This window comes from Plectropomus leopardus, chromosome 20 (assembly GCF_026936395.1).
Source record: "Plectropomus leopardus strain MGB_pleo_1.0 chromosome 20, ASM2693639v1, whole genome shotgun sequence".
Classification (NCBI taxonomy): Eukaryota; Metazoa; Chordata; class Actinopteri; order Perciformes; family Serranidae; genus Plectropomus; species Plectropomus leopardus.
Genome location: NC_142195.1, coordinates 15,420,610 through 15,446,375, shown reverse-complemented (window position 1 = coordinate 15,446,375; position 25,766 = coordinate 15,420,610). Strand labels below are relative to the sequence as shown.

General features: G+C 38.4%; 2 protein-coding genes across 3 annotated transcripts in view; one reads left to right on the top strand and one right to left on the bottom strand.

The window, feature by feature from the left end:
- Positions 1-16,466, bottom strand: part of svopb (SV2 related protein b) — a 20,451-nt gene extending 3,985 nt beyond the window's left edge. Inside the window, exons 1-14 of one of the 2 annotated variants that reach the window (XM_088070574.1) lie at positions 16,333-16,466; positions 14,555-14,720; positions 10,437-10,558; positions 4,168-4,292; positions 2,889-2,974; positions 2,710-2,808; positions 2,547-2,618; positions 1,547-1,671; positions 1,372-1,435; positions 1,140-1,265; positions 937-1,065; positions 741-814; positions 510-586; positions 308-412 (exon numbers count right to left, since the gene is read on the bottom strand). In XM_088070574.1, coding sequence (XP_087926700.1) covers positions 308-412; positions 510-586; positions 741-814; positions 937-1,065; positions 1,140-1,265; positions 1,372-1,435; positions 1,547-1,671; positions 2,547-2,618; positions 2,710-2,808; positions 2,889-2,915 — 898 coding nt within the window. In that variant the 5' untranslated portion in view covers positions 2,916-2,974; positions 4,168-4,292; positions 10,437-10,558; positions 14,555-14,720; positions 16,333-16,466. Of the gene's footprint in view, positions 1-307; positions 413-509; positions 587-740; positions 815-936; positions 1,066-1,139; positions 1,266-1,371; positions 1,436-1,546; positions 1,672-2,546; positions 2,619-2,709; positions 2,809-2,888; positions 2,975-4,167; positions 4,293-4,518; positions 7,453-10,436; positions 10,559-14,554; positions 14,721-16,332 lie in introns of those variants that run through there. The other variant, XM_042509457.2, reaches the window with a different exon arrangement.
- myo1hb (myosin IHb) lies at positions 13,616-25,766 on the top strand. Its single transcript, XM_042509004.2, has 32 exons — positions 13,616-13,677; positions 14,592-14,753; positions 15,138-15,253; positions 16,335-16,533; positions 16,644-16,724; positions 16,848-17,027; positions 17,117-17,215; positions 17,304-17,417; positions 17,545-17,616; positions 18,111-18,230; positions 18,553-18,620; positions 18,705-18,810; positions 18,935-19,015; positions 19,105-19,196; positions 19,275-19,369; positions 19,831-19,877; positions 20,103-20,183; positions 20,273-20,378; positions 20,528-20,645; positions 20,784-20,897; positions 21,388-21,464; positions 21,555-21,623; positions 22,014-22,098; positions 22,190-22,352; positions 22,474-22,557; positions 22,872-22,965; positions 23,406-23,461; positions 23,558-23,693; positions 24,276-24,346; positions 24,889-24,986; positions 25,078-25,177; positions 25,264-25,766. The coding sequence occupies exons 2-32, from the start codon at positions 14,628-14,630 to the stop codon at positions 25,288-25,290; spliced, it is 3,075 nt and encodes a 1,024-aa protein (XP_042364938.1). The 5' UTR covers positions 13,616-13,677; positions 14,592-14,627; the 3' UTR covers positions 25,291-25,766.

Here is a 25,766-nt window from a genome sequence, read left to right as displayed (position 1 = left end):
TAAAGTTATTTTTATATGTGCATCAAATTTCATGGCACTGATTTATTTGTTAAAACATTTTTATGTTTGAGCTAAATTTATGGTTCCCCAGTGAGGAATTTATATAAATTCTGTATAGAAATGCTTTTACAAAATCCACTAGCTCTTCAATTTTAACAAACACTATCCATGTTGTCTCACATTTCTGCTATAGATGGATATTGAAGAATTATATAGAGACAATGTTCCTGGTGATAAGATGGTCTACACCTTACAGTTTAAATTACATATTGCAGCTGTGAGAAAATGCAAATTGGGGGCATTTTACCTGGAAATTCAGCCAAGGTTGTCCATAAAAGGTCTTTGTAGTCAGCTGATGTCAAATATTTGCATTCCAGACTACAGTTTGGTTCAATCTTGGCCCCGTGTGCCGCTATACAGAAGAGGGACATTTTAATTTGGTGTTAGTTCCAATACAAGGTGCGATTTGGCAGATGTTAAAAGCTGATCCACATGGACCTCAAACTTACCCGCACATGTATGTCCAGCTTGGAAAAGCTCAGTTGTCAACAGGACTATTCCGTAATATGAGAAGGAATTTGCAAACCTTTGGATAAAATAACAGTACAGTTTTTATGTTGTGTACAAGTAGTTAAAAATAAAGCATGGCTAGATTAATGGATGTTGGGCTACTGAAGGCAATATTAAATTAAACTGAAATCACTAGTTATAGAGAGAAGAAAAAAGTTACTCAAGCTAACCAGGAAAACCACAAAAGAAGAGTAGTCCTCCGAAACTGAGGGGTGAAGAGATCTTTGATCCGTCGACGATTATTCTGTGAAATAGAAATGACAAATACAGAAGGTATATTCATTAATATCAAGAATTAAACATCAGATTGGACTCTCATTCCCTTCATCTGAGCAAATGTGAGAACCTCGATGTCTTTAACCTCACCTGTTGGCACGCAACAATCTTCCCTCGCGGCATGGCCTTGCCATTGTCGTTAGCAATGCGTGTTAAAGTTGCCATGGCCTTCTCTGCTTTTCCCGTCAGCACATGGAAACGAGCACTTTCAGGTAGCCACTGTGTAAGACAGAAAGTTTGACTTCGAGCTTGACTCCAGCTGGTTTTATTTTACAAATCCCCAACATACTTACAAAGCAGAAGCAAACGAAGATTGCCATTGGTATAGTGGACAAGCCGAGCAGCCACCTCCAGCCAAGAGTGGGCATTACAAACAACGCCAGGAGGACCTCAAACACAGAACCAAGTGCCCAGAATGTCTGATGCACAGAGACACATCAGTCAGGAGGGAATCAATGAGCAGTGTACTTAATAAAACACTAAAGACGTAAAAGTCATGCTTTGATAATAACATCACCACATTACCGCAATCATCATGATGCACATGCCTCTCGCCTTCACAGGGAGGAATTCTGAGTAAAGTGTCACCCTAAAAAGAGACTGAATGTTTATTGCAAATAATTTCACAGCTATTAAAATGTTCTATTGTGCTCAGTGCAGAATTCATCTAATCATGAGCAGAGGAAGCAGTACAACTTACGACTGCGGAGCTCCAGCGACGCCAAAGCCTACGAGGCTCCGCAGGAACAAGAGCCAGCCATACACTGGAGCGAAGGCGCTCAACAGGCCGTAAAACAACGACCAGCACATACACATGGTCAGACCCTGTTCATCACAAAGACATGCAAATGTAAGTTACTGCTAGAAATGCATGACATGTTTTTTTTTAATCAGTACGAACAACCAATAATTGCCTGCTCTTCAGGCTGATAACCGATAATTGCACATTTTTGTATATTAAAAAATGTGTATAACCTGTAGTTTATACACATCTAAGGGTAAGAAAGAGTAAGATGAAGTGATTAAATGAATGTGGGGGAACCCCTGACATTAAGTCATCAGACACATCTTGAAAAGAATTAGCTGAGGTTGCAACAAACACAGGCTATGTAAAAAAAATGGATGAAGCCTCTGACGTCACCAGCTGGATTGTGGACTCCTGTTTTGAAGCCTTGAGTCTGTCATTTCAGCAGTCGCCATCTTGGATTTTTGGAACCAGAAGTGACCAAATTTGGATGAGAAGTAGGAGCTGAGGAGCGAGTTTTGGATCTGACTCAACGACTGTAGCGATGCCTCACAGACAGCCTGTCCGTCAAAGCAGCCACACCCTTAATTATGAATAACTAAAAGCTTTAATAAAATGTTAACAGGTGGCTTTTAAAAATAGATACAATAACAGTTTGTTTGTACCGGGCTGTTAACAGCACTTTGCGCTGGCTTCATATTTTCAGCACTGGAGATTGCTGCTTGGTTGCAGAGTGGCTTCCAGAGGGGGCAGCAATGGTAGGCGGGCTAAAGCAGCTTAAATGGGGCGCACTATTCGCCATTTGGATGCTTAGCTGGGAATCAGCTGATCCATCAGCTGATTGAAACTCCTTGAGATCAGCTAATGAAGCTGGGATGTGTGCTGAGCTTCACTCTGTGGCCCGTCTGAACGAACGCGATGCTCAATTTATAAAAAACCCGTATGTGAGACTTACCACTTTTCTGCCGTACGTGTCGCACACATTCCCCCAAGAAGGTGAACCGAATACCATTCCTATAAACACCACCTGAGGAAAAACAAAACTAAATAAATAAAAATCTTAAAAGTAAATATTTTTCAAACTTTTCAAAATCAAGTATCCTAAAACCTTTGCCTACCGATGTTATGAGAGCCACCTGGTAGCCGGGCAGCCTCCACTCACAGTGCAGCTGGGGGCCCAAAATACTGAGGATCATCATCTCCATGGCGTCTCCCACCTACTCACAGAGAGACAGAGGCTCATTCTGACTTCTGAAAGTCTGAATGAAGACCTTCCTGCAGGTTTTAGGATTCTTACCCATGATAGTCCAGTGAGGGCAGACATTTTCCACTGAAACTTTCCAAAGCCGATGGCCTCCAGTGCATCATCTACTGTTAAGATTTCTGTAAAAACGACAAGACAATTCACTGCAAGTTCATCATCCTCCGTAAAGAAATGTATGCAGAGTCGTTCAAGAAAACACAACAAGCACTACAATACAAACAAAAAAATACAGAGAACAGATACAATGCATTAAATCAACCATTTGGGGATCACAAGAAAAAAAAAGTTTGGCTGCTAACTGCACACTGCTGTGCGGTGCATAAGATGAGTGACATTTGTGCACTTTTGACCGTCTGTGAAGACCGAGTTACTCCACTTCTCCCAAAAAAACAAACAAAAACAACAAATGCCGGACAAGGCTGCGGGTCGAGGACGATGAGTCTGTATCCAAGACGCACACTCATTTTTCCAACTAGCGTAAGTGATTGAGCAAATAAGGAGGCGAAATATGAATCAGCTTATTGCAGAGAAGATTGTCCCATATATTTCAAGAAATTAGGAAAAGATAACAAGAAAATGACCTGAAAATTACTTTTTAAAAAAGAAAGAGGGAGAAATTATCAGAAGTTAAAAAAATAGGGGAAATGTCTTGAAATTGTTATTTACAATTATCACTATTGTAATTATTCTAATCTATTTTTGTAGGGCTTTTTTTAAAATTTATTTCATGTAATTGTCTTGTAACTCTCGCACTTACGTAACGTAACGTGTTTTAGCAGGAAATCAAGCCAATTTGTTCTGGTTCAAAAGAGTTAAATTCTCTAAAGGGAAACTCAGTCATCCACACTTTGAAAACCCCTGTATAAAACACCAAAACAGTATTTAGTGTGACCTCCCTTGAACTCTTTAAGGAAAACTGTCTTGAAGTTTTGTCAAATATTCTTCCTAACGATACTTTTGAAGTCAAATTAAACCCTAACACGACTTTTACATAATGGTACAGCTACTTTTGCTTAAGTAAATTATCTAAATTTAAATACTTCTTCCACCACTGATGAGAAGTCAGGAGATCAGGAGATCTATATATTACAATGAACATCTTTTCCTCTTTATGTGCAAATTATGTTCCAAATTTCCAAATTTCCCCACAAAAACAAGCATAGGGTATGCATAGGGTATGCTGATTTTCGGCTTGCAAAAATTGGACACATTTATATTGTTAGGGCACTCCAATGATGTGTATTCCTTCCAAACATGGCAGACAGATGAAATGAAAATGTGTGCAAACTAAAACAAAAAGTATTCTACAAACCTTCAGGTTGATCAGACCCAGATGCAGACGCTCTGTCTCCTGAGACCACTCCTGCTGTAACAGTGCAGATCTCATTGTCTGTGCCCTGGACCTCATCGAATTGACCCACAAAATTTGCATCACTCCTACATGTCAACACACCGAAAGGAGAATTTCAGGCACAATTAATTAAATTAAGTTTCAAGTACAATATATCACCTCTTAAAAGTAATTTTCCTAGGGCTTGAATACACAGCTCTGCAGTAACACTGAGGTATGTAAACACAGCTGATCACGTTTGGTCTCAGACTTTCTCACCATAAGTAATATAAACCTATGAGGAAATACACCAATGAAATAACTCTGTTTTACCTCAATTCAGGATTTCTCCACCGCTTGTAAGCAACACTGGCTACTCCGCTCCACTTGTTCATTTTAGTGTTACAGTTTGAGAGTTGTACCTTCTGGCACAAAACACAGCGGGTGTGTGGTCAAACCGGCTCGTGCAGTCACTTCAGGTTTCAGCGAGACACCCAATCAGAGGACAATACCTCCGGAGAACAAATGGGAGGGGTTACACCAGGAAACTAGGCTATTCGAAAACTAACTTTTTTTCAACAGTGTAACTCCTTTGAAATATTGTGTCATCCAGCACAAAATATTTTTTGGAAGAAACACACATTGTTTCTCAAACTGTGAATGTGGAAGGTAACTAAGTTCATTACTGAAATACTGTACTAATGTGGTGAGCTACTTTACTTGAGTCTATCATGCCACTTTGTATTTCTACACCACTTCATTTCAGAGGGGAAAAAAATGCTTTTTACTTTACTACATTTATCTGAAGGCTTCAGTACTAATTACTTTACAAATCAAGTTTGGGTCTTTTTGTATAAAAAGCATAAGAAAAGTTATAAAATACCCAACAGCTAATACAAGTACTGCTCAGTTTGTAATTTGTCGAATAATCAATTAGCCAATTGACAGAAAAGTAATTTGCAACTGTTTTTGATAAACATTTAAGTTGTTTTAATTTTCAGTTCTGGGGTGTTTTTTTCTTGTCTTTTTTTTTTAAAAGATTTTTCTGGATGGGGTACTTTTACTTAATACTTTAAGTACATGTTCCTGATTAAACTTACATAGTTGTTCTTAAGTACCATTTTCAATGCAGGAGTTTCACATGTAACAAAGTATTTTTTTATTTACAGTGATGTATTAAACTCCGTTATGGTATCAAACGACACGATACACTTTATCTCTCCGTCTCCGTAGGGAATTTTAACTTGCACTCTTGGACATTTATGGCTGCAGCTATAAATGCCATTACAGTCACATTTAAACAAACTATACATGAAGAAATCAGTACTTCTACTTTAGTAAAGGATCTGAATACTTTCTTCACTACTGCACACAGTGAACAAATATAAACATGAACGAATGAATGTGATTGCATTATGACATAAAAAATATTGAATATCATTTTTGAAATAATCTTTTTAACATTTATTTTTCTTACATGTACTTTTTCTACTGAACTCATACAATTTTAATTGTTAAAAGAACTTGACATGACTGATATTTTTAAACTAAAATGTTTTAAAAATATCACAGTACTCCAGAACCCCTCGGGGTATCCGCTCCCCCACTTAAGAAACATCTAGAGGGTTAGATTAATTAGTGGGGATATTAGTATCATAAATGATGAAAACTTTGCATATTTCATTTTTATCACTTTTATCACAAATAAAAATCCAAGAACAAGAAACAACAAACTATGAAGCCAGTTTTTAAAGTAATTAAATTACAAACCTATATCTAGGCAGCAGAGATAAATGAAACTGTATTAATCTCTCTTCATCCCCTTAATAAAGGCTCTTGGCTTATGTTCTTATCCAGTAGGACTTACAATAAGTACAACAGTAAACTAAGCTTAATCTTAATTAATGGATCCCCAAAATTAAAGCAAAAGCAAAGTGTGTGTGTCTGAGCCCTAACACTATTTTTGTGACTACAGGAGGATTATATACGAGTAAAGGATGAGAGCTAAAAGTGCTGATAGACATTAACAAGTATGCGATACGATTCAAAGAGGGGAAGGTGGGATGACGTACAGCTGACATCTACAGCACTGCGGCTCACTGGCTGATTAACTGTTATAACCTGCAGCCAACAGCAGGCTGTGCTCACACCTTTCTGCTGTTGGTAAAATAGCCACAGGGCTCTAACTGTAGAGGCAGCTGAGGTTTCCCGAGTGCATATGTGTGTCTATGTTGGTTCAGCTCACACAAACAACAATTGTAGTTGTAATTACTTTCCAAAGCCTATTTGATCTCTTCCCAGAAGCCTCAGTAGAGGAAAGGGGTCATTTAAGATGCGGTACTCTGAGAACACCAGGCTTTGCAGGCCTGCTGCTCCCCTGCGTTATCTGCAGTATCTCAAACAAGTTAAAATTACAACAAATTAAAATATACTGAAACCTGTAGCTACATAGAACATAGAAAATATGCTTAAGTAAAATGATGGCCTGGAGGTTGCATACTTCTGAGTCAAGTTTCAATTTATATTACACCAATGTTAGTCCAGACTGATATACATATCAGAAGACTTTGAAGGAGTTTAATAAAAAAGCCACTAGGTATATTTTTTGGCAAGACACGAATGCTTCACACACAACGTCGCAGCACAGAAGAGCAAAACAATAAAATAGCCAGAAAAGTAGCATGTCAGAACATTATGATGTGACAGTCGACCTTTGACGTTTTGGATATTTAATGCCATCACTTCATAATTTTATCTTATTTGACATCTGTGTGAAATTTCTAGCACTAAAACATGAGAAGGAGCTCCAGGTAGACATTGTCTCACTGCCTTTCTAGTTATTATACCTTAATTGTATACCTATCACATATTTTCTGTAAAAAACGCAAATATTGTTACAGCACTTGAGCAAATGTACATGCCAATACAGCATGTTGCATGGACCTGAAACTCATTACCAGCAGTGTCATGTGTTGTTAAGCATTTACCTTTTTTAAAATTGAAGTCTGTGCGTAAATGGAGTAATTGGGACACCCACATTAAGGGTTCTGATGGAAGCCTGATTTGCCCGTAAACTTTGTTTGTTTGTTGTTGTTTTTTTGTTTACATGTGTTTTCTTTGTTACTTGACAGAATTTACGTTGTTAGCTTTCTAATTTATGTCGTTTATGTTATTGGCTTTGTGATTATTATGTATAATTCAAAGCTTTATTCTTTAAAGGGGTTGTTCCTTAGCACTGTCAGGCAATGTCCTTTTGTTATGTTCCCTGCCTACACTGTATCTACTGTAAGTCATTCTATGAAAAAATAATAAAAACTATAAATCTCAAAAATTAATGTTGGATCACTGAGATTTCGTAAGTGATACTGACTATTTACAGCCACTGTTTGAGCTTTCAGTCGTCTGCAACCCTGCAAGTGAACAAGGCCAACCTCAAAATAAAAGCTGGAGAAAAGTAGGACACTGTGAGGACATGCTGAGGCTGCTGCATTATGGGACGGTCATAAATACAGGTAGAATATACATCTCTCTGTCCTCACATCCTCTGGTCACATCAGCTGGACACACTCACACAGAACAAAACAGAACCTCACCTGAGCTCACACACACACACAGACCTAAGACATGGACCAAAAGGTAAGACGTGATATTTACTGTACATGCTTAAAGCCAAAATATTGTAGTCCTATTTTTTGAACATGTGGATGCTGCTTATAGATATTCTGTCTGTTAAAATGTAATTTGCATGCACAAGCCACTAAAACTGCAGGTTTAGTGATGCTGTGTTATTGCTTCACTTCTGAAACTAATAGCCTCACAGCTGGTTTTGCCCTGTCGACAGCAATCTGTTTGCTCACATGAATAAAGGATAAGTTGAAAGTTTAGTTGTTTGGGACTAATTGGGCCTGTGAATATTTATCTGAACAAGTGTTGGATCGAGGATACAATGCCATCCAACTTGTCCTCCGCTCTCTTGAAACAAACCTGCAATAACACAAAATATTTTCCTCTTATTACCTCTCAGATGTTAAGATTTTTAAGGTGTGTTCTTGCACATTTAATACTGTATAGTGTGTGGTTTGAAGACTAAAAAATCAGGGTTTTTGTCATTAGTAAGATGCACTATCGCTTTGAACCCTCAGTGCAGGAATGAGGCTATGCATGAAATTAATGCAAAAGTGAAGGAGATACTAAGGGAACCTGTTTTTTTGGTATTATCATTAGGGCAGTTTTTGAGGATTAACCAAATGTCCACAGTGCGCAATAATGAAAATATTGCAAATTGACAAAAAATGGTCAGATTCTTAGTTTTTCCAACTTCCTATACTCTTTCTTCTAAAATATAAACTTTAAAATACTGTCTTATCTTATTATTTTGTGTGTTCTGTATAGTATTGCATTATAATGCATATTATCTGGGCACGGTCATTTTATTGCAACACTGAACACAAGTGCATTTCAGAACTTTCAGAACTAGCAAATTCATGCAATGAAAAAATATAATCATAAAAAGGTATTTAAAAAGGCTTAGTACACTTAGTATACTTGGCATCCTGTAAAACATATAACTTCCAAATACTAGGTATTTAATTTAAAGCAAAACTTTTGGTTTTAATAATTTCAGTTCTTCATTGATGAAGGAAAAACACAAGATATGGATATTTTTTCAAGCACATGTTGCCACTGCATTTATGTTGGAATTATATGTTGGATAAAACCAGTGTTTCTCAAACTAAGGGGCAGAGCCCCCTGGAGGGGCATGAAGCCACAGCAGGGGTGGTGGGTGACTAGGGGAAAACGGAGAGTGAAACAAAGTTGAATGAGAGTGATTTATGCTGGGAATACAAACAAACAGTTGAGGTTTGTTGATGCATTCATGCTGACCTTTATTTCACAAGGATTCAGCATGAATCCCTTCATTTAGTCGCTTTTATTTAGCCTACGGTTAATGATTGTTTAAAAAAATGTGGGGTGGGGGTATGAACTTTTTTCAGCTTCTAAAGGGGGGCATGACAGAAAAAGTTTGAGAAGCACTGGATTAAATCAACATGTATATGTGGTGTTTTCATCAATTGATAAAGGACAAACTTGGTTTTCAAAGCGTGTTCTGTCAATCAATAAGATGTGGCCACTACAGCTCGTCTTTGGTGAGCATGATGTGTGTGTGTGTGTGTGTGTGTGTGTGTGTGTGTGTGTGTGTGTGTGTGTGTGTGTGTGTGTGTGTGTGTGTGTGTGTTTTAATGGGCACTTATTTGGAGGACAGTGGTGTTCTTTAAAGATTGAGTAGATCCTCTTGAAAGCCCTCAGTATTTCCATAATGGATTACATTATGTTAATGATAATTTTTCCAGCGTGCTCTCTTATGTCACTGTTTGTTTTGGCCGATCTTCGGCAGTAACGTAAGATGCCTTTGTTGATGCTTACAGGAAGCACAATGTTAAATTTTAAAGAGACGGAATGAGAGGGCAACGTTACGCTGCCCGCAGGCCTGTCACAACTGAACCGGCTGAACCAAGAAAAAAAAAATGAGAAGAAAAACACAAGGGTGGAAATGTGTCTTATGATGACGTTATTTTTAAAAATAGCATAATGTATTGAAATTTAGGGAGCTATGTCCATCTGCACTTGTTATGTCCCCACATTTGCCGTTGGTGCTCCATTACACTTTTTAAAGATAGAAAAAACAAAAAAAACTTCCTCATTGTGTAGCAGTTTTATATATACAATTTTCTTTTATTTTAAATTTTCTTTAAAAGCTTTTTTTAAGTTGAAGAGGGCACCAGCAGCATGCATAACAGTTATAGTAATTATAGTAGCACTTAGTGTAGGTCTGCATTAACATGCGATTTTGACACCTGGCGTCACAGAGTCTGCAGTAGTTTAATCCCAAACTGATCTGATCGATACGGCTCTGATGAGCAGTTAGTAATTAGTTTGAAATGCATCAGCCTAATCAAAGATCAGTAATCGAATACCTGTGCTGTAATTTTGTGGGGAGGAGGGCGAGGACGGCACTTTGGTAGGATACAGTTACTACATCCTTGTATTACATGCCTGCACATGCACACGCACATGCACACCCACACTCACACACACACACGCACACATAGACGCACACTCTTCCTTAAACACATAGTGTACCCGTTCAACACTCATGTGAAGCGCTGAATGAATGTTTGCTGCCTGGGCTCCATGAATGTTTAAGCAGCCCGGTGCTTCCAGAGCCAGGTAGCTCATTACTGCCTCATTACCTACAATGCAGGGACACCAGCCCAGCAGGAAGCAGCACTGCCACACTCCTCCTCCTCCTCGTCCCGGGCCGTGGTACCGGGCCTGTTCCAAGCCAGTTTTTGAATCAGGGGCCGATGCAAACCTAAGCAGCAGAGGAGACAGTAGGTTCTTGGTGAAATATCTGTGCTGACTTTAAGAGACTCCTCTATGGGAGAACACAGCTGCTGAAACAGCCATCACAGGCTGTGTCTGTCTGAGTTGGATACCTGGAGCACTAAAATTCAAAAGTAATTTGGATTTATCTGGTTCATCACACAAGATTCAACCATGACGCACATGGCTTTGGAAGTAAAGGAGGTAATCACAAGAAAATTGATTGAGTAACTTAACTGTCTTAACTTAGCTGCAGTTGTGTTATTGTTTGAAGTGATTGTATTATCTATTAAAGTACTTAAAGGCATACTTTTGTAGTTCACAGGACAATACAGGTGAAATGTAGTCTCTGTCTGTCAGTCCAGTCATCCCTCAGATCCAGACATTTGGATACAGGCATGCGTGTGTCAGCGTTCAAATTCCACATATAATGCAATGGTATATCACTAAATTAGATAAATTAAAGAGACATTTATTATCACCTAGTTCAGCGTCTTTTAATGCAGTGTTTTGGTTTTACAGCTCACAACTTTACTGTTTTGACTGACTGCCACAGACACAGTTTTCAGTGAAAAGGCTCTGAGGACAAGCCCAGCTGCCATGTTTCATACGTACCATATCGATGTTTTTAAGGTGACTTAATACAATAATGTATAAGCAGACTCTGTCATTATGGGGTGGAGGGGTTGGTGGATGGCGTGTCATCTAGGTGAGATGCCTGCTTTTCACCTTTTAGGCACTGACCGTGGGTGTTTTGTAGTGACTATCGCTGCTTTTCCTCCCGCAATTGTGCCCCCCGATTGCAGTATTTAAGCCAAAATGTGATCTTTTCCTAACTATAATCAAGTCTAACCATTATTACTGCAGTGTTGTTGATGCATGAAGTTTCATCTGCTACATAATAATGGCTAAATGTATCATAAACGTGGTTTGCACAAACCTTTAAAATGCAAACATTATTACTGAGATTGGGTTGGAGGAACCAACTGTACACCACCTGCTCAGGCTCAGCACCAAACAACAGTAAGACAAAGTAAAACACTTGTGAACATTGTGGAGCATTTAGCAGTTAAAAAGACACATATTTTTCTCAGCATTTGGTGAAGACCAAAAACAGTATCTGCTTGATGAGGAGACTTTTCTTTCACACAATGATTCAACCCCCAAGGGGCCAAAAAAGATTTTAATGCAGCATTAAACAAACGCTAAATATGATTCACTGTCCCAAAGCAACAAATGTTTATTTGATGAAGTGATGCTAACATTTAGCCCAACAGGGTAATCCGTTCATGGCATGTTACTGTGAGCTTGTGTGAAACAGTAGCATCAGAGTATGTACTGTACTTGACTGGTGTGATGGAAGCCTGTGACGGTCAGGTTTCTCTAGACACCTGGAGCCCCCTAAATGTGTGTTGCCCTGGGTGATGTGTGGTGTCAGTCAATGGCCCACGAGGAGCGCTATCTCTTTCAGGAGCCTAACTGCCACTTTGTGACTACGTAACAGGATCCTGCACCATACTGGATAGACAGGGACAATGGAGCGCCCTCTCAGGTGATGGTCTCCGGTTCAGATAGACTTTCGTGTTCTGTTGTAGCCTGACATCAAAATTTGATGTTTTTGTGATGATTGCTCATGTGGGATTTTTTTGTGTGTACCTTATACGTGTGACTGTTGGACTGTCTTCATATATGTGAAAATCTTAAAAGTCCTGAGCGCTGTCCAGTTTACATCAGATGACAATGTTGCCAAGAAAAGTCACCTCTTACCTTGCTGCTCTTTTCTTTAACAAAACTGTCAATCCTCTTAGATCTAAGGGTTGTTTTACCAACTGCCACGTGTTTCAGCAGAGCTCACATTTCCTTTGAATGGCAGAAAATCTCTGCGCTGCGCTCATTGCCCGGCCAACAGTCTGTTCACACAGACACACACAGAGTGCCAACGACAGGGCAGAGTGTCTGATAAAGACTAAACGGTTTGCTGGTTTACCTCTTTTTGTTCACTTTTGCATTTATTACAAGACCTGTAGAGCATTGACAACAAAGCCAAACTAATCAAAGAGCAGCTGGCATTTTAGTGGGATTTTTGTCAGGTGTGTTTTACAGACAGGTGATGAAATGTTGGAAAAGAGACCACCTCTGTGATAAAATCAGAAAAAGCATTTGGCATCTAGTTTTGTTACCACTGCCATTTTCTTTTAGGTTACCACCTTAAGCTGGTATTTAAGGTACATGCAAATTATTTAGAAACATGTTTTAAATGGCTTTCAGTTTCTCATACTACAGTCCTGCTTCTAGTTGTTGGATTTCTCTCTTTGATTGTAGTATTGTATATAAAGTATCTAATTTTTTGTTGTTTTAGTCAGTTTTTTTGTCTATTTCACTCTAAAACAAGGCATTAAGAAAGTTGTTTAAAAAACAAAATACATAAAAACTATAAAAATGTATTGTATATATTATATTAAAAGTTTATACATTTACAGAGAAGCAACAGTCACATGTCAAAGTGCAGTAACTTTTAAAGTATTCAAAGGAGTTAGTTTTTTCCATAAAGTTATTTGGTTTAAATTACAAACAATTATTTTTTAAGGGGTCCTTGCCTTGATACCTGATAATATTTTGTTAAAGAAAGTGTGGTTGTGAAGGTTTTTTTTTATTTGATTAACAGGATCAATATGTTAATGCTTTTGCTGATAAATTACCTCACCTGTTGTAACTCTCAATCTTCCATCATCCAAATCAATGCTATTTAGATTTAGAATCGTGAATTGATGAAAAGTTTGATACAGTTAACACTTACAGAAGTATGTTATGTGTGGCCAACTAACATCTACACTAACTCGTTTATCTGAAAACACATGCACACACACACACACACACACACACACACACACACACACACACACACACAAAAATACATATTTTGAATGAGATTTGCTTCCTTTGTTGCTCGTTCACAACATTATTGATGGTTTCCTATTAAAGGAAGCGGAGACTGTAATCTGTCAGTGTTTCCTGTCATACTACTGTTCTGTCCCTTCAATAAAAACCAGATGTTCAGTTCAGAAAAAGTACAGAGGTGCAACCATACACACATCAGGGATCTCTGGGGTAGGTAACTATTTACATTTTCTATCCTGCTAAACATTGTTGAGCATTTTAATGATCTCATGTGGTTTTCAGGACATGATTTATTGAGACATTGTGCTGTAATTTTCTGCTGGGTCAGTAGAGCAGCAGCTTGTTTAACTGGAGAATGATCTGTGAGTGTCAGTTACTCCGACTTGGTGACAGATCAACTTGGCAGTGATGAGAGCCAAACTACTGAAGCATAACAATGGTTGGCTCTTTCATAGCACCATAATTAAAGTGCATTGATTATTTGACCTGGCACGTCTTCAGTTGTGTATCTTTAAGTGGCAGATAATATCCTCTGCTTATACATATAATGAATGTTTTCACTTCTAGATTTTACTTGATGAGGTTTTTATGTTTCAGTTAATTGTTTAATCTTAAATCAAACTGTGAAGCTTTTAGTGTGGGCAGAGTATTTCGTGTTTATCCTGTCCTTGCCATGAACATGACTGATGGCCCTTTAGAGAGCACACAAGCAGATTAGATAGCAGGGGCCAAATTTAGATTTGTCATGAGCTTAGAGGATGTAGCCAAGGCCGCTAAGGGCCCTGACTGGAAGTCACAGATATACAGACAAACTGCTGGAAATGAGTCACCCACCGGGATATATATATATCATAGATTGCCCATGATTGTGAGCGTGTGTGTATGTGTTTTTGAGGGGTGACAACCTCAACAAAAACAGATAACTTTTAAGGAAAACAGGACACAGAGGAAAAGGATGGGACATATACGCCTGGTCTTGACAGATGGAATGAGAACTAGGCCAAAAACTAAATAATATCTGTAGATTTTGCAATAAATTTGTATCCCTGAGGTCTTTTTAGTGTGAGGTACAATTCTGACACGTTACCTTGTCATGTCACTGATCTGTTCCTGTTTGGGCGCAGAGTCTGGAGGAGCGGTGTAACCAGATCCTGAGGAACATGGAGGCCTCCCTGACAGCCCGGGATCGCGTGGGCATCCAGGATTTTGTTCTCCTGGACGCCTACACGAGTGAGAGTGCCTTCCTGGACAACCTGAGGAAACGATTCCATGAGAATCTCATTTACGTGAGTCTTCCTGTGTGGTGTAACGACAGATAACCCTGCTCTTTCTCTTTCTCTAATTAAACTTCACGCCCTCGACCTTCAACCCAACCAGATCCTAATGCTGCGTGTGTTGCCCTCTGCTGAACTCAACACCTCGTGTTGCTGAAACAGCAGCTCTTGTTCTTTTCATTTGCGGAGTGAGCGATCTAAAGGTCACCGCTGTCCTTGAGGTCACGACAAGCGATTAACCAAAATTATTGCTTTTGATAAGAGGAGCAAAATTAATTACCAGCAGGATGATACATGGACATGACACTGCTGGAAACTTTCTTCTGATGTAGTGTTATGTGTGAGAAAAACAAACTCCAGCAGAACTTGACCTCCTGTCCTTGTCTTTCTCTGCAGACCTACATTGGGACTCTCTTGGTTTCGGTGAACCCATATAAAGAATTAGATAACTACAGCAAGAAGCAAATGGATACCTACATGGGTGTCAACTTCTTTGAGCTGCCACCTCATATGTAAGATTTTTTAAATTCTGTATTTATATTTATGTATTTACACACAGTGGGGACAATGGATTGTCATGTTCCCCAGAGGATGGATCCTACAGACTGATATTTATTGATGACTTTTCTTAAAATGCCATCAGGTTAAAATTGTAATTTCCCCCAAACTTTGCGTTAAAGCAGCTAGAAAGGAACTGTTGTTTGTTTGGGCTTTTGGTCCAATGGGACATTTTCTTGCAATACCGGGCTGTCAGAACAATGACATGGCACTGTCTCACAATGAATTTTATACATAAAATACAAATATTACATATCCATCTGTGTTTGTTAAGAAAATGGATTTAAATATGAGAAACATTTTACCTGCTAAAAATTTGCATTGTCTTTGTCAGTTTGTAGCCTGCGGACAATTGCATTCATCTAAGGATAACGCTGTACCTGCGTGAATAAATGCCAGGCTCTTGCGGCCTTTGCACACCAAGCCTGATTTGTTTTTTGCGAAAAAAGCAAAATATTGAACCTGTACTGAAAACTTTAATGAAGGACTACAGTTTCAGAGTCAGTGTGCAAACATGATTGACACAATGTGAGGTTGATTTTATTTTTAGATGTGCAACAATTTCTGATTAAAAAAAACTAACTCAGTGTGCAAAGGCCTTTACTTTTGTTAAACAGTATATACAACTTTTAACTGAGTAAAACATATTAAACTGGAATGAAAAAAAGACAGGATGTCAATGTGACAGAAGAGTTTATAAATTATAAATGCAGGGCGTCATGGTGGCCGAGGGGTTAAGGCACCATCCTTGAACCATAACCACAGGGGACCTGTGTTGAAGGTCATGTACCTTCTCTCTCCCCCTTCATTTCCTTTCATCTGTCTACTGTCAGCAGCTATCTGAAGAACACATATCCACATCGAGATGGACGTTTATTACATAAGTCTTTTTATAAAAGGAAATGTCACTTAAACAGAAGAGCTGAAAACTACATTGTGTTCAAGATTTTAAAAAACTGGATGGAAAAAAACACTATGTTGAGTCTGAATTTTTCTTTTAAGGGGTCTGACCCTGACCTGTTATTGTACTCACAGTTATGCGCTGGCCGACAACGTCTTCCGCACCATGCAGTCTGAGTTCAACAACCACTTCATCCTGATCTCAGGGGAGAGCGGGGCCGGCAAGACTGAGGCCTCCAAGAAAATCCTGCAGTTCTACGCTGTCAGCTGTCCAAGCACCAAACTCCTGAACAATGTCCGCGACAGGCTGCTTCTCTCCAACCCAGTGCTTGAGGTCAGTGACACTGATACGTGTGCTTGTGCTTCTTCTGTGTGAGACCATTTTAAGAGAAAAATGTGATTTTAAAATGAGGTCTCTATTGCCTTTTGTTTTCTATTGTCCAGGCTTTCGGAAATGCCAAAACCCTTAAGAATGACAACTCAAGTCGCTTTGGGAAATACATGGACATCCAGTTTGACCACCAGGTGGATAGGAAAACTGTCATTACATGACGACATAAATTACAATGTCCAGATAATACAACGCAGCAATGTATCGACCTCAAGATTCACACTAAGAACTGATTAAGGATTACCTCTCTCCCTCAGGGTGGTGCGGTCGGTGGTCACATCCTGAGCTACCTGCTGGAGAAGTCCCGTGTGGTCCACCAGAACCATGGAGAGAGAAACTTCCATATCTTCTATCAGCTGGTGGAGGGAGGAGAGGAAGATCTGCTCCGCTGGCTCGGCCTGGAGAGAAACTGCCAGCACTACAGTTACCTGGTGCAGGTCAGTGAAGAAAAACAAAACAAAAAACATATTAATCTGTTGGAGCAAAAACCTCATAACTCGTATTTTGTATTCTTTGTCTCCTCCAGGGTGATTGTGCCAAAGTTAGCTCCATAAATGATAAGAGTGACTGGAAGATGGTGCGGAAAGCCCTCTCTGTCGTAGAGTTCAGTGAGAGTGATATTGAGGTGAGGTCGTAATTCTTTATTTAAATAATGCATGATACATTTTGGATTCATTCATCATATTTTTTTCTCTCTTTGGGTATAAATGCAGCACTTGTTTGGAATAATTGCTAGTGTGCTCCACCTGGGAAATATCAAGTTTGAAGCAGACGCTCGAGGATACGCCTCTCTTAACAACAACCAGGAGATGCACTGGGTGTCAAAGGTGAGCTCCGAGCAAACTGCAGATAGTGAAAACCCTTCGTCTGCCCTTCATGCAACTTTTTGATGCAGACCAGGAAGAGAGTTAGTGCTACAGTGCATGTTTCTTTTGTTTTGTATTTCCTGTGCAGTTGCTGGGGATTCCTTCTCAGGTGCTACAACAAGGCTTAACCCACAGGAAGATTGAAGCCAAATCGGAGGAGGTGACCTCTTCTGTTTAATTTTAGGGCCGTACCAAATGTAATTTTGTCTTTACATTTTATGATGTCATCAAATCCCCCTAAAAATCCGCAATTTCACTATATATGTTCGTCACAATAAATGAGTTAGTCTGAGTTAAACTATGCGTCCGGCAAGCAGGAGAGCAAACCATTTTTTGATTGCAGTGAAAATGTAGTTTATGAAAGGCTGAATGCCAACAAATATAGACAGAATCAGAAAATGTTGTTGTATTTTTCAATCTTTTTTTGGAAATGATTATGATCTTTTTCTTAAATAAATACCAGGTTTATACAGAAAGGACATGCAACAAAAAGAAGCTCTACAGCATTTGATTGGAGATTTAAAATTAAAATATCAATGTTATAAATTAAGCTTCAAACAATTTGGTACAGCCCTTTATAATTTAAAGTATAAATTCTGTTCAACTTTTTCGTAGTGTTTATTTGTAATCATTTCCTTTATTCTGATGTGAAAGGTGTTTAGTCCCTTCTCTGTGGACCATGCAGTATATGCCAGGGATGCCCTCGCCAAAGCCATCTATGGCCGCACTTTCAACTGGCTTGTCAACAAGATCAATGAATCTTTAGTTAACAAGGTGAGAAAAAAGCAAACTACTCTTTTTCTAATTTTACTGTGCCAGGCCTGCTTCATAAAGAACACAGAAATGGGGAGAAAATTGTGATAACAAGATTTTAGCGAGCCTGAGGCAGCCATTTGATTAGCTGTGTGTGTGAAAATACCCAATTCCAGACGCAGCACATCTGGCTTTGGGATGATATTTTCCCACAACGGTATTTTATTGATTTAAAGTAGAAAAAAAACAAACATATGAGGCTAAATTTCTCTAAAAAGAGGCCTGGCTTCACAATAGCAGGTCTTCCATGTGAATAAATCATATCTGTGTAACTCATCTGCAGGATTCCTCCCGGAAAACAGTGATTGGGCTGTTGGACATCTACGGTTTCGAGGTTTTCAACGTGAACAGGTGAGATGTGCACAGATGAGCTGATTCAATGTGAAACAAAAAAAAAAGAAATCAGATACTGACACTGCCTGTGATTTATTTCAGCTTTGAGCAGTTTTGCATTAACTACTGCAACGAGAAGCTGCAGCAGCTTTTCATCCAGCTGACTCTCAAGTCAGAGCAGGAGGAGTACGAGATGGAGGGGATTGAAGTAATAACGTTATTAATCCTTATATCTTGTTGTCATTTGTGCGCTACTTATGTATAATGTATACTCACATGCATTAACATTAGGTTCCTCCCCACTAATATTTTTCTGGTTTGTCTATGCACAGTGGGAACCAGTGCCATTTTTCAACAACAAGATAATCTGTGATCTTGTGGAAGAGAAACACAGAGGAATCATTGCCTTATTGGTAAATATATGTCTGAATAATGCTCAGGCACATACTCACCCACATCACTAAGACTTGGCTGAATTGTTGATGCTTGTTTTCTTGCACAGGACGAGGAATGTTTACGTCCTGGAGAGGCCACAGATCTCACCTTCCTGGAGAAGATGGAGGAGAAGATTAGTGGTCACCCTCATTTTGTCACGTGAGCTCCACACTTTTACAGGCACGCTGTCTAAGTATGTCAGACCAGCAATGACCAGCAGCTGTCCATCTCCTGCAGACATAAACTTGCGGACCAAAAGACGAGGAAAACACTGGAAAGAGGAGACTTCCGCCTCTTGCACTATGCTGGGGAGGTCACGTACTGTGTGGTTGGTAAGAGATGAAATACCTTTGTATGTTAAATAATGTTTTTGTTTATTGCAATACTATTGCTATTAAAGTTAAAAAAAATATATATATATATATGTATCAAAATACTTCAATTAATCAATTAATACACTAATTGTTTGCACTTGTATATTTTCATGTGATTTATGTACAAAACATGTAATTTGTAAAGTAATGAGTAACTACAGTCAAATAGCTGTAGTGAAATAAAAAGCACAATATTTCCCTATAAAGGGTTATGGTGTAGCATTAGAAAGCAGCATACAATTAAAATGCTCAAGTAAAGTAAAAGTACCTTAAAATCATACTTAAGTACAGTACTTGAATAAATGTACTTTGTTATGTTCAACTGCTGAAATTCCACTTTTTTTGTAAGTATCAGCATACACTGTTGTCGATAAATACTTGCCAATTTAAAGGGTTTTTTTTGTTCTTTAAACTTTCAGGATTCTTGGACAAAAACAACGATCTGTTGTATCGAAATGGAAAAGAGGTATTTTTTAAATATTTCTCTATATGAAATCAGGAGATTCACATATGTATTTGATTGTTATTCGCAACACAAAACTTGTTCTGAACCTACTGCTACTAAAAAACACCAACGTACATCAGAGAGCTGAAAATAAAAGTAAAGGAGCATAACTCTTATATTACATCATCATTTAAGGTATTTGTCTGCCATGTCGGGTGCTTATACAGTGTTTCTACTCTCTACAAGGTCATGAGACAGTCCAAGAACGGTATCATCAAACACTGTTTTCCTTCCACTGAACCAGACAGCAAGAGGAGACCTGAAACTGTAAGAAACAGTTCAGATGATGATTTCATGTTTTTTTTACAAACTGCTATAAACAAACCATCAACACTTGTATACCCGCCTTATTCCAGGTGGTGACTCAGTTCAAGAGCAGCCTGGTGGGCTTAACTGAGATCTTAATGTCCAAAGAGCCCTGGTACGTCCGCTGCATCAAACCCAATGAAGCCAAGCAGCCAGGTGTGTCCCGAAAGTCTTTTAAAAAAGACCTTAGAGCCCAAGAGAGAGAATATTTTTCACTGTTCAGCGGACAGTCAGTCAGCACATGAAGCTAGACCAGACAGATCTGACCCCTGAACTCTCTAGCTGACCTCTGGTGTCCCCTGTAGGACGCTTTGATGATGTCTTGGTGAGACATCAGGTGAAGTACCTCGGGCTGATGGAGCACCTGAGGGTCAGACGTGCTGGGTTTGCTTACCGACGCAAATATGAGATCTTTCTCCAGAGGTAGCTCAGCACCCTGATGCTTTTGTTTTCAAACAAAATGAACATAAAGTAGACGTTTAGTGTGTTTTCAGTTTTGCTGCTGCTGTTGGTATCAGCTATAAAGCTGCGTGTGACTCTGCGGTCTCCTCCTGTGCTCAGGTATAAGGCTCTGTGCCCAGAGACCTGGCCCAACTGGAGAGGTACGGCAGCAGAGGGTGTGCGGCGCCTGATCAAACATCTGGGCTACAAATCTGATGAGTACAAGATGGGCAGGTAGGCAGACATTAACCCTTTGAAACCTAGAGAGACATCGCTTTTCTTGTGCTCCTTTCATAAGTATTTAAGCTTTTGAACCCTGGGCAAATTGGTGCCATTTCTTTCAAAAATGTAGTAAAAGGTGATGAGCAACTTAAGAAATAAAGCTAGGGAAAGAATTATAATTGTAATACTTACATTTCAAAATATGTTATAAACTTATTTAAGCACCTTTTCCAGGTCCTTTCTTTATTATTATTATTATTATTATTATTATTATTCTTATTATTATTTTTTTTTTATTTTTAGGATTTTTTTGGTACTTTTTACCAATTTTTTGCATTTTTTCGGGTCATTTCTTCTTTGTTGGTAATTGCCATCTTCACATGTTTTTGAAAGAACTCAAGCCAATTTACTCAGGTCTCAAAGGGTTAATGCATGGGTGCCATACAGACCATCACCTGGAAGGTATACAGGAACTTCTCATTGTTTGTTCCTTTCCCTAAAGGACAAAAATTTTCATCCGGCACCCTCGAACACTGTTTGCAACAGAAGACGCCTTTCAGGACTGCAAACATAAACTAGGTGAGATGCTGTTCTGCAAATTTAGTTGTAATGCTACATTTAGCATCAAACCACTCTGAAACTATGAAACTATGACTGTTATTGTCGCAGCAACAAGGATTCAGGCCAAGTACAAAGGCTACAGAGTCAAAGGAGACTACAAGAAACAGAGAGAGGCTGGTGAGTGTTAAAATGCCCAGATATGTTTATAAGCACAAACTAAAAGTGGGTGTCATTAAATGTGGGTGAATTACCAACATGACAAAAAATTTAAAGGGACAGTTCAACCCAAAATCAAAAGTACAGATATTTCCTCTTATCTGCGGTGCTTTAGTTCTCTAGTGCTCTAGTTTGTTTTGGTGTGAGTGTTGGAGATATCAGTTCCATAAAATCAGAAAAAAAGTCAGACCTCTCTACTGCTACTATCTCTACTATCTCCAACACTTGTCCATTTAAGCCAAAACAATATATATTGATAAGCAGCACTACAGGTAAGAGGAGAAATATGCATTTTTGATTTTGGGATGAACTGTGTTTTTAATATATTACTTTCTCATCCTATCTAAATAGCCACTAAGATTGAGACCTGCTGGAGAGGTCTGCTGGCCAGAAAGGAGCGCGAAAAGAGGGCGTGGGCTGTCAAGGTCATCAAGAAGTAAGTTCACACAAACAAATCAATTTCATGTTTTTTTTAAATGAGTATAGTAAATATATGCTTGTGAGGTTACCTGCCTATTGTGTTCTAGGTTTATTAAAGGCTTCATGACTAGAAATCAGGCGGCCTCTGTTGACAACAGTGAGTACCTGGCGTATGTGAGGCATAACTACCTCACACGACTGAAGGACAACCTTCCCAAAACAGTCCTGGAAAAAGACTCTTGGCTCACCCCTCCACCTATAATGCAGGACGTGGGTGATACATTTTTGTTTTTTTACATAACTGTTTAAACATAGGGCTACATGCATGAAGGCAGAGGTTGGTGATTTTAATGGCCACACTCTGAAAAACTGTCAAACTGTATTTTTTTAGGTTTCCCAACAGCTGAAGAAGCTCTACGTTCGCAACATGGTACGGAGGTACGTTCGAGGAATCACTCCGCAGAGGAAAGCACAGGTACAATCTCACCTCTGTCACATATGACAGTTTGTTGGTAAATGTAAAATGTTTGCATCACGGGGTAAAACTTACAGGAAACTACAAGATTTGACAAAATTGCAGGGCCCTGCAGGATTTGCTGGGGCTGAATTTGTCTTACTCTGGAGGAGCTGCACAATACATGTGCTCACACTCTACATATAAAACGCAAATAAACTTCATTTACTTTTTTTTTTGGTGGCAACATTTGAGTCCCAGAAAAAGTTTCTCGAGGAAATACATTATCTTATCTTAACTTACTCTCTGCTTTGATATTGTTTACTTCTTTCTAGCTTCAACTAAAAGTACAGACGAGCTTCATGTTCAAAGGAAAGAAAGAAAACTACCCCTTCAGTGTGTGCAGACCCTTCCTGGACACCAGGATAGGTTAGCATGCAGATTTAATTTCTTTTTGTGGCATGTGTTCACAGGAATATAGTGTTTAGCATTATTGCTATTGTAATTTTGGATGCACAAATACAGTATACCTGATGAAAACAGAACAGTCATTATATAGACTGTGGAGACTGCAGATGCCAGCAGTACTGAACATTCTGCATGTTCCAATATCACTGGCAACATTTTTGGATCTAAGATATTTTATTTTGCATTTAAATTTGGAATAAAAGTCTTTCCTAGTTATGAAAAATTGCAACATTACATTTTTTGGTTTACAAATTAAATAACAAAACCTGATGCTGCTTGCTGAGATACTTTATGAGCATGTTAGGCACATTGTAATTGAATTAATGAGACAATATTGCATTATTGTATTCAATGTGTGTGAAGACTCACATAGATTCTCAATAGTTTCTGTGGTTTTTCAGGTGCAGATGACATAAACATCAAAGTGCTTCAGATGATTCGGCACGAGCATGTCAAGGTAAACTAACACTGGAAATGACTAACACTGGAAATGACTCTGCACCTTTATCTTTTTATGATGCACTCTGACTTTGTGTGAGCGTCTGACCCACAGTACAGTGTGCCAGTGGTGAAGTACGACAGGAATGGGTTCAGGCCTCGTCTCCGGCAGCTCATCTTCACCCAGGAAGCTGCCTACCTGGTCGAGGAGGCCAAGATCAAGCAGCGGATTGATTACATCTCTTTGAAAGGTAACAAGTGAGACATAAAAAGCATCATTATCTGTAGATGGAGCTTCACCAGGGTTCCTTAAGCTTAAGGAAGATTAGATTTAAGACTTTTTTAAGACTTTTTATTACCACATGAAGTAAAATTTTACAATGAGTTGAAAAAAAGAACCATCATCATTTACTTATTAGTGACAATATTGCCAAAATATTTTACAATTTTTAAAATCTAAAATTTTCTAGAGTGGAACAAGAGGAAAACAATGAACATATCATGTTATTAAAGTATCTGTCTTCGGTCTATCGGTTTGACATTAAATTCAGCAAATTATTTAAATAATAGATATTATCGATTATTTAATTAATTATTTCAGATTTCACAATGCAAAGTCAGAAAAAATCTTCCTCCCATTGTATTAGCATTTTTAAGACTTTTGAAACATTAAATTAAGACATTATAATACCAATTAAGGTCGTAATTTTAAATTCATGAATTTAATGCCAGATACTTTTTAAGGATCCACAGGACACCTGTACACACATGCTTGAACTTGATGTAACATATAAATGTGTGATTTGGATTTTAAAGGTGACTTTTTCTTTTAGGTGTGTCAGTCAGCAACCTGAGTGATAACTTCCTGATCCTTCATGTTACATGTGATGACATCAAACAGAAGGTAGGTCCGTCGGACGTGCAAAACTACCAATGTTTTTAATTGTCTTTTTAAATGTCAAAACTAACAATGCCTTACTTGACCCGAAAGTTAGTAAATTAGTAAATTTTTTTAAATAAATAAATAAAAGGGAAAAAAAGAAAGCTAAAAAAAAACAACAGGGAAAATTGTAATAATGATGATGTACCATAATTTTAAATATGTGTTAATAATATTTTCCCTATTTTTTTTTTCCTCAGACATTTTTTCCTAGCTTTTGACAAATGATTTTCTAAATCTACTAATTTCTTGCAATTTATTGAATATTTCTCATGAAGTTGCTGATTGCCTTTTAAAAAAAAAAATTAAATAAATAAATTAATAAATTGCACTAATTTGCTTCGGGTTCAAAGTTTTAAATATTAGTAAAATGCATCTGAAAGCAGCACAAAAAAAGTGGTGTTTGTTCAGGTTTTAAAAGGGTGACAAATCAAGTCTTCAAGGTTTATGGATTATAAACACACCAAATCACACAGTTGAACTACTGATGCCATTTTTTCTCTTAGGGGGATCTGGTTCTGCAGTGTGACTACCTGTTTGAGGCCCTGACTAAGCTGAGTTTTATTGCCAACAAGCAAAACTCCATCAAAGTGGTCCAGGGCAGGTACAAAACCTGGAATTTATGTATTAATATTTATTTGAAAGCTAGAAATCTAAATGGCAAATTCAATGTGAAATTGTTGCACCACTCGCAGTGTGCGATTTGACATCCAGCCTGGCAGAGAGGGCTTTGTGGACTTCAAGAGTGGTCAGGAGTCCATGGTCTACAGGGCGAAGAACGGCCATTTGATGGTGGTGAGTTCATTAAAGCATCATGTTAAGAAAGTGTAAAATTACTACTCATATAAACCATTGACCAAATACTTAACTTCCTTTTTTAGGAGTCTACGAGAACCAGGTCCAGATGATTCTCCCAGTGATTTGGGATGATGTTGCTGCAAATTCTAGTAACAGCCATGTTTATTCTTTAATCCTGCTCCATGGTTGTTGCCAATCATGTTTTACATCAGCTGATTTTTACTTTTTGCATCTTAATGACAATGTTAAAAAATTATGTGTACGCAATTATGACACAAGTACTGCCAATATCTTAATTGTAGACAGCAGACAACAAGCTAAGAGTAGAGCCTCGCCAGAATACCAGTGGGTCTGTTTGCTCTTAATGTCTGGAGATTAAATAATCTGATTCCAACTCAGATTCATGGAAATCAACCATCCTTAATGAATAAAGCACTCGTAATCTTTTTTTGTATTAAATGTATCTGAAATCATGTCTAGATTATAACAGTAGAGAAAAAATATTACAAAAGTGTGCAGCCATGAATGTTTATAATATGTCACCCATATTGTATCATCATATTAAAACATGTTAAACCACAATGGA

What these genes read in the sequence shown, in the direction of transcription:
- myo1hb (XM_042509004.2), top strand. Translation starts at nt 14,628, where the DNA reads ATGGAGGCCTCCCTGACAGCCCGGGATCGCGTGGGCATCCAGGATTTT. An exon ending in GAGGAATCATTGCCTTATTG is followed by an intron (nt 19,016 to 19,104) that starts GTAAATATATGT and finishes TTTCTTGCACAG; the next exon opens with GACGAGGAATGTTTACGTCC. An exon ending in AGAACGGCCATTTGATGGTG is followed by an intron (nt 25,178 to 25,263) that starts GTGAGTTCATTA and finishes TTCCTTTTTTAG; the next exon opens with GAGTCTACGAGAACCAGGTC.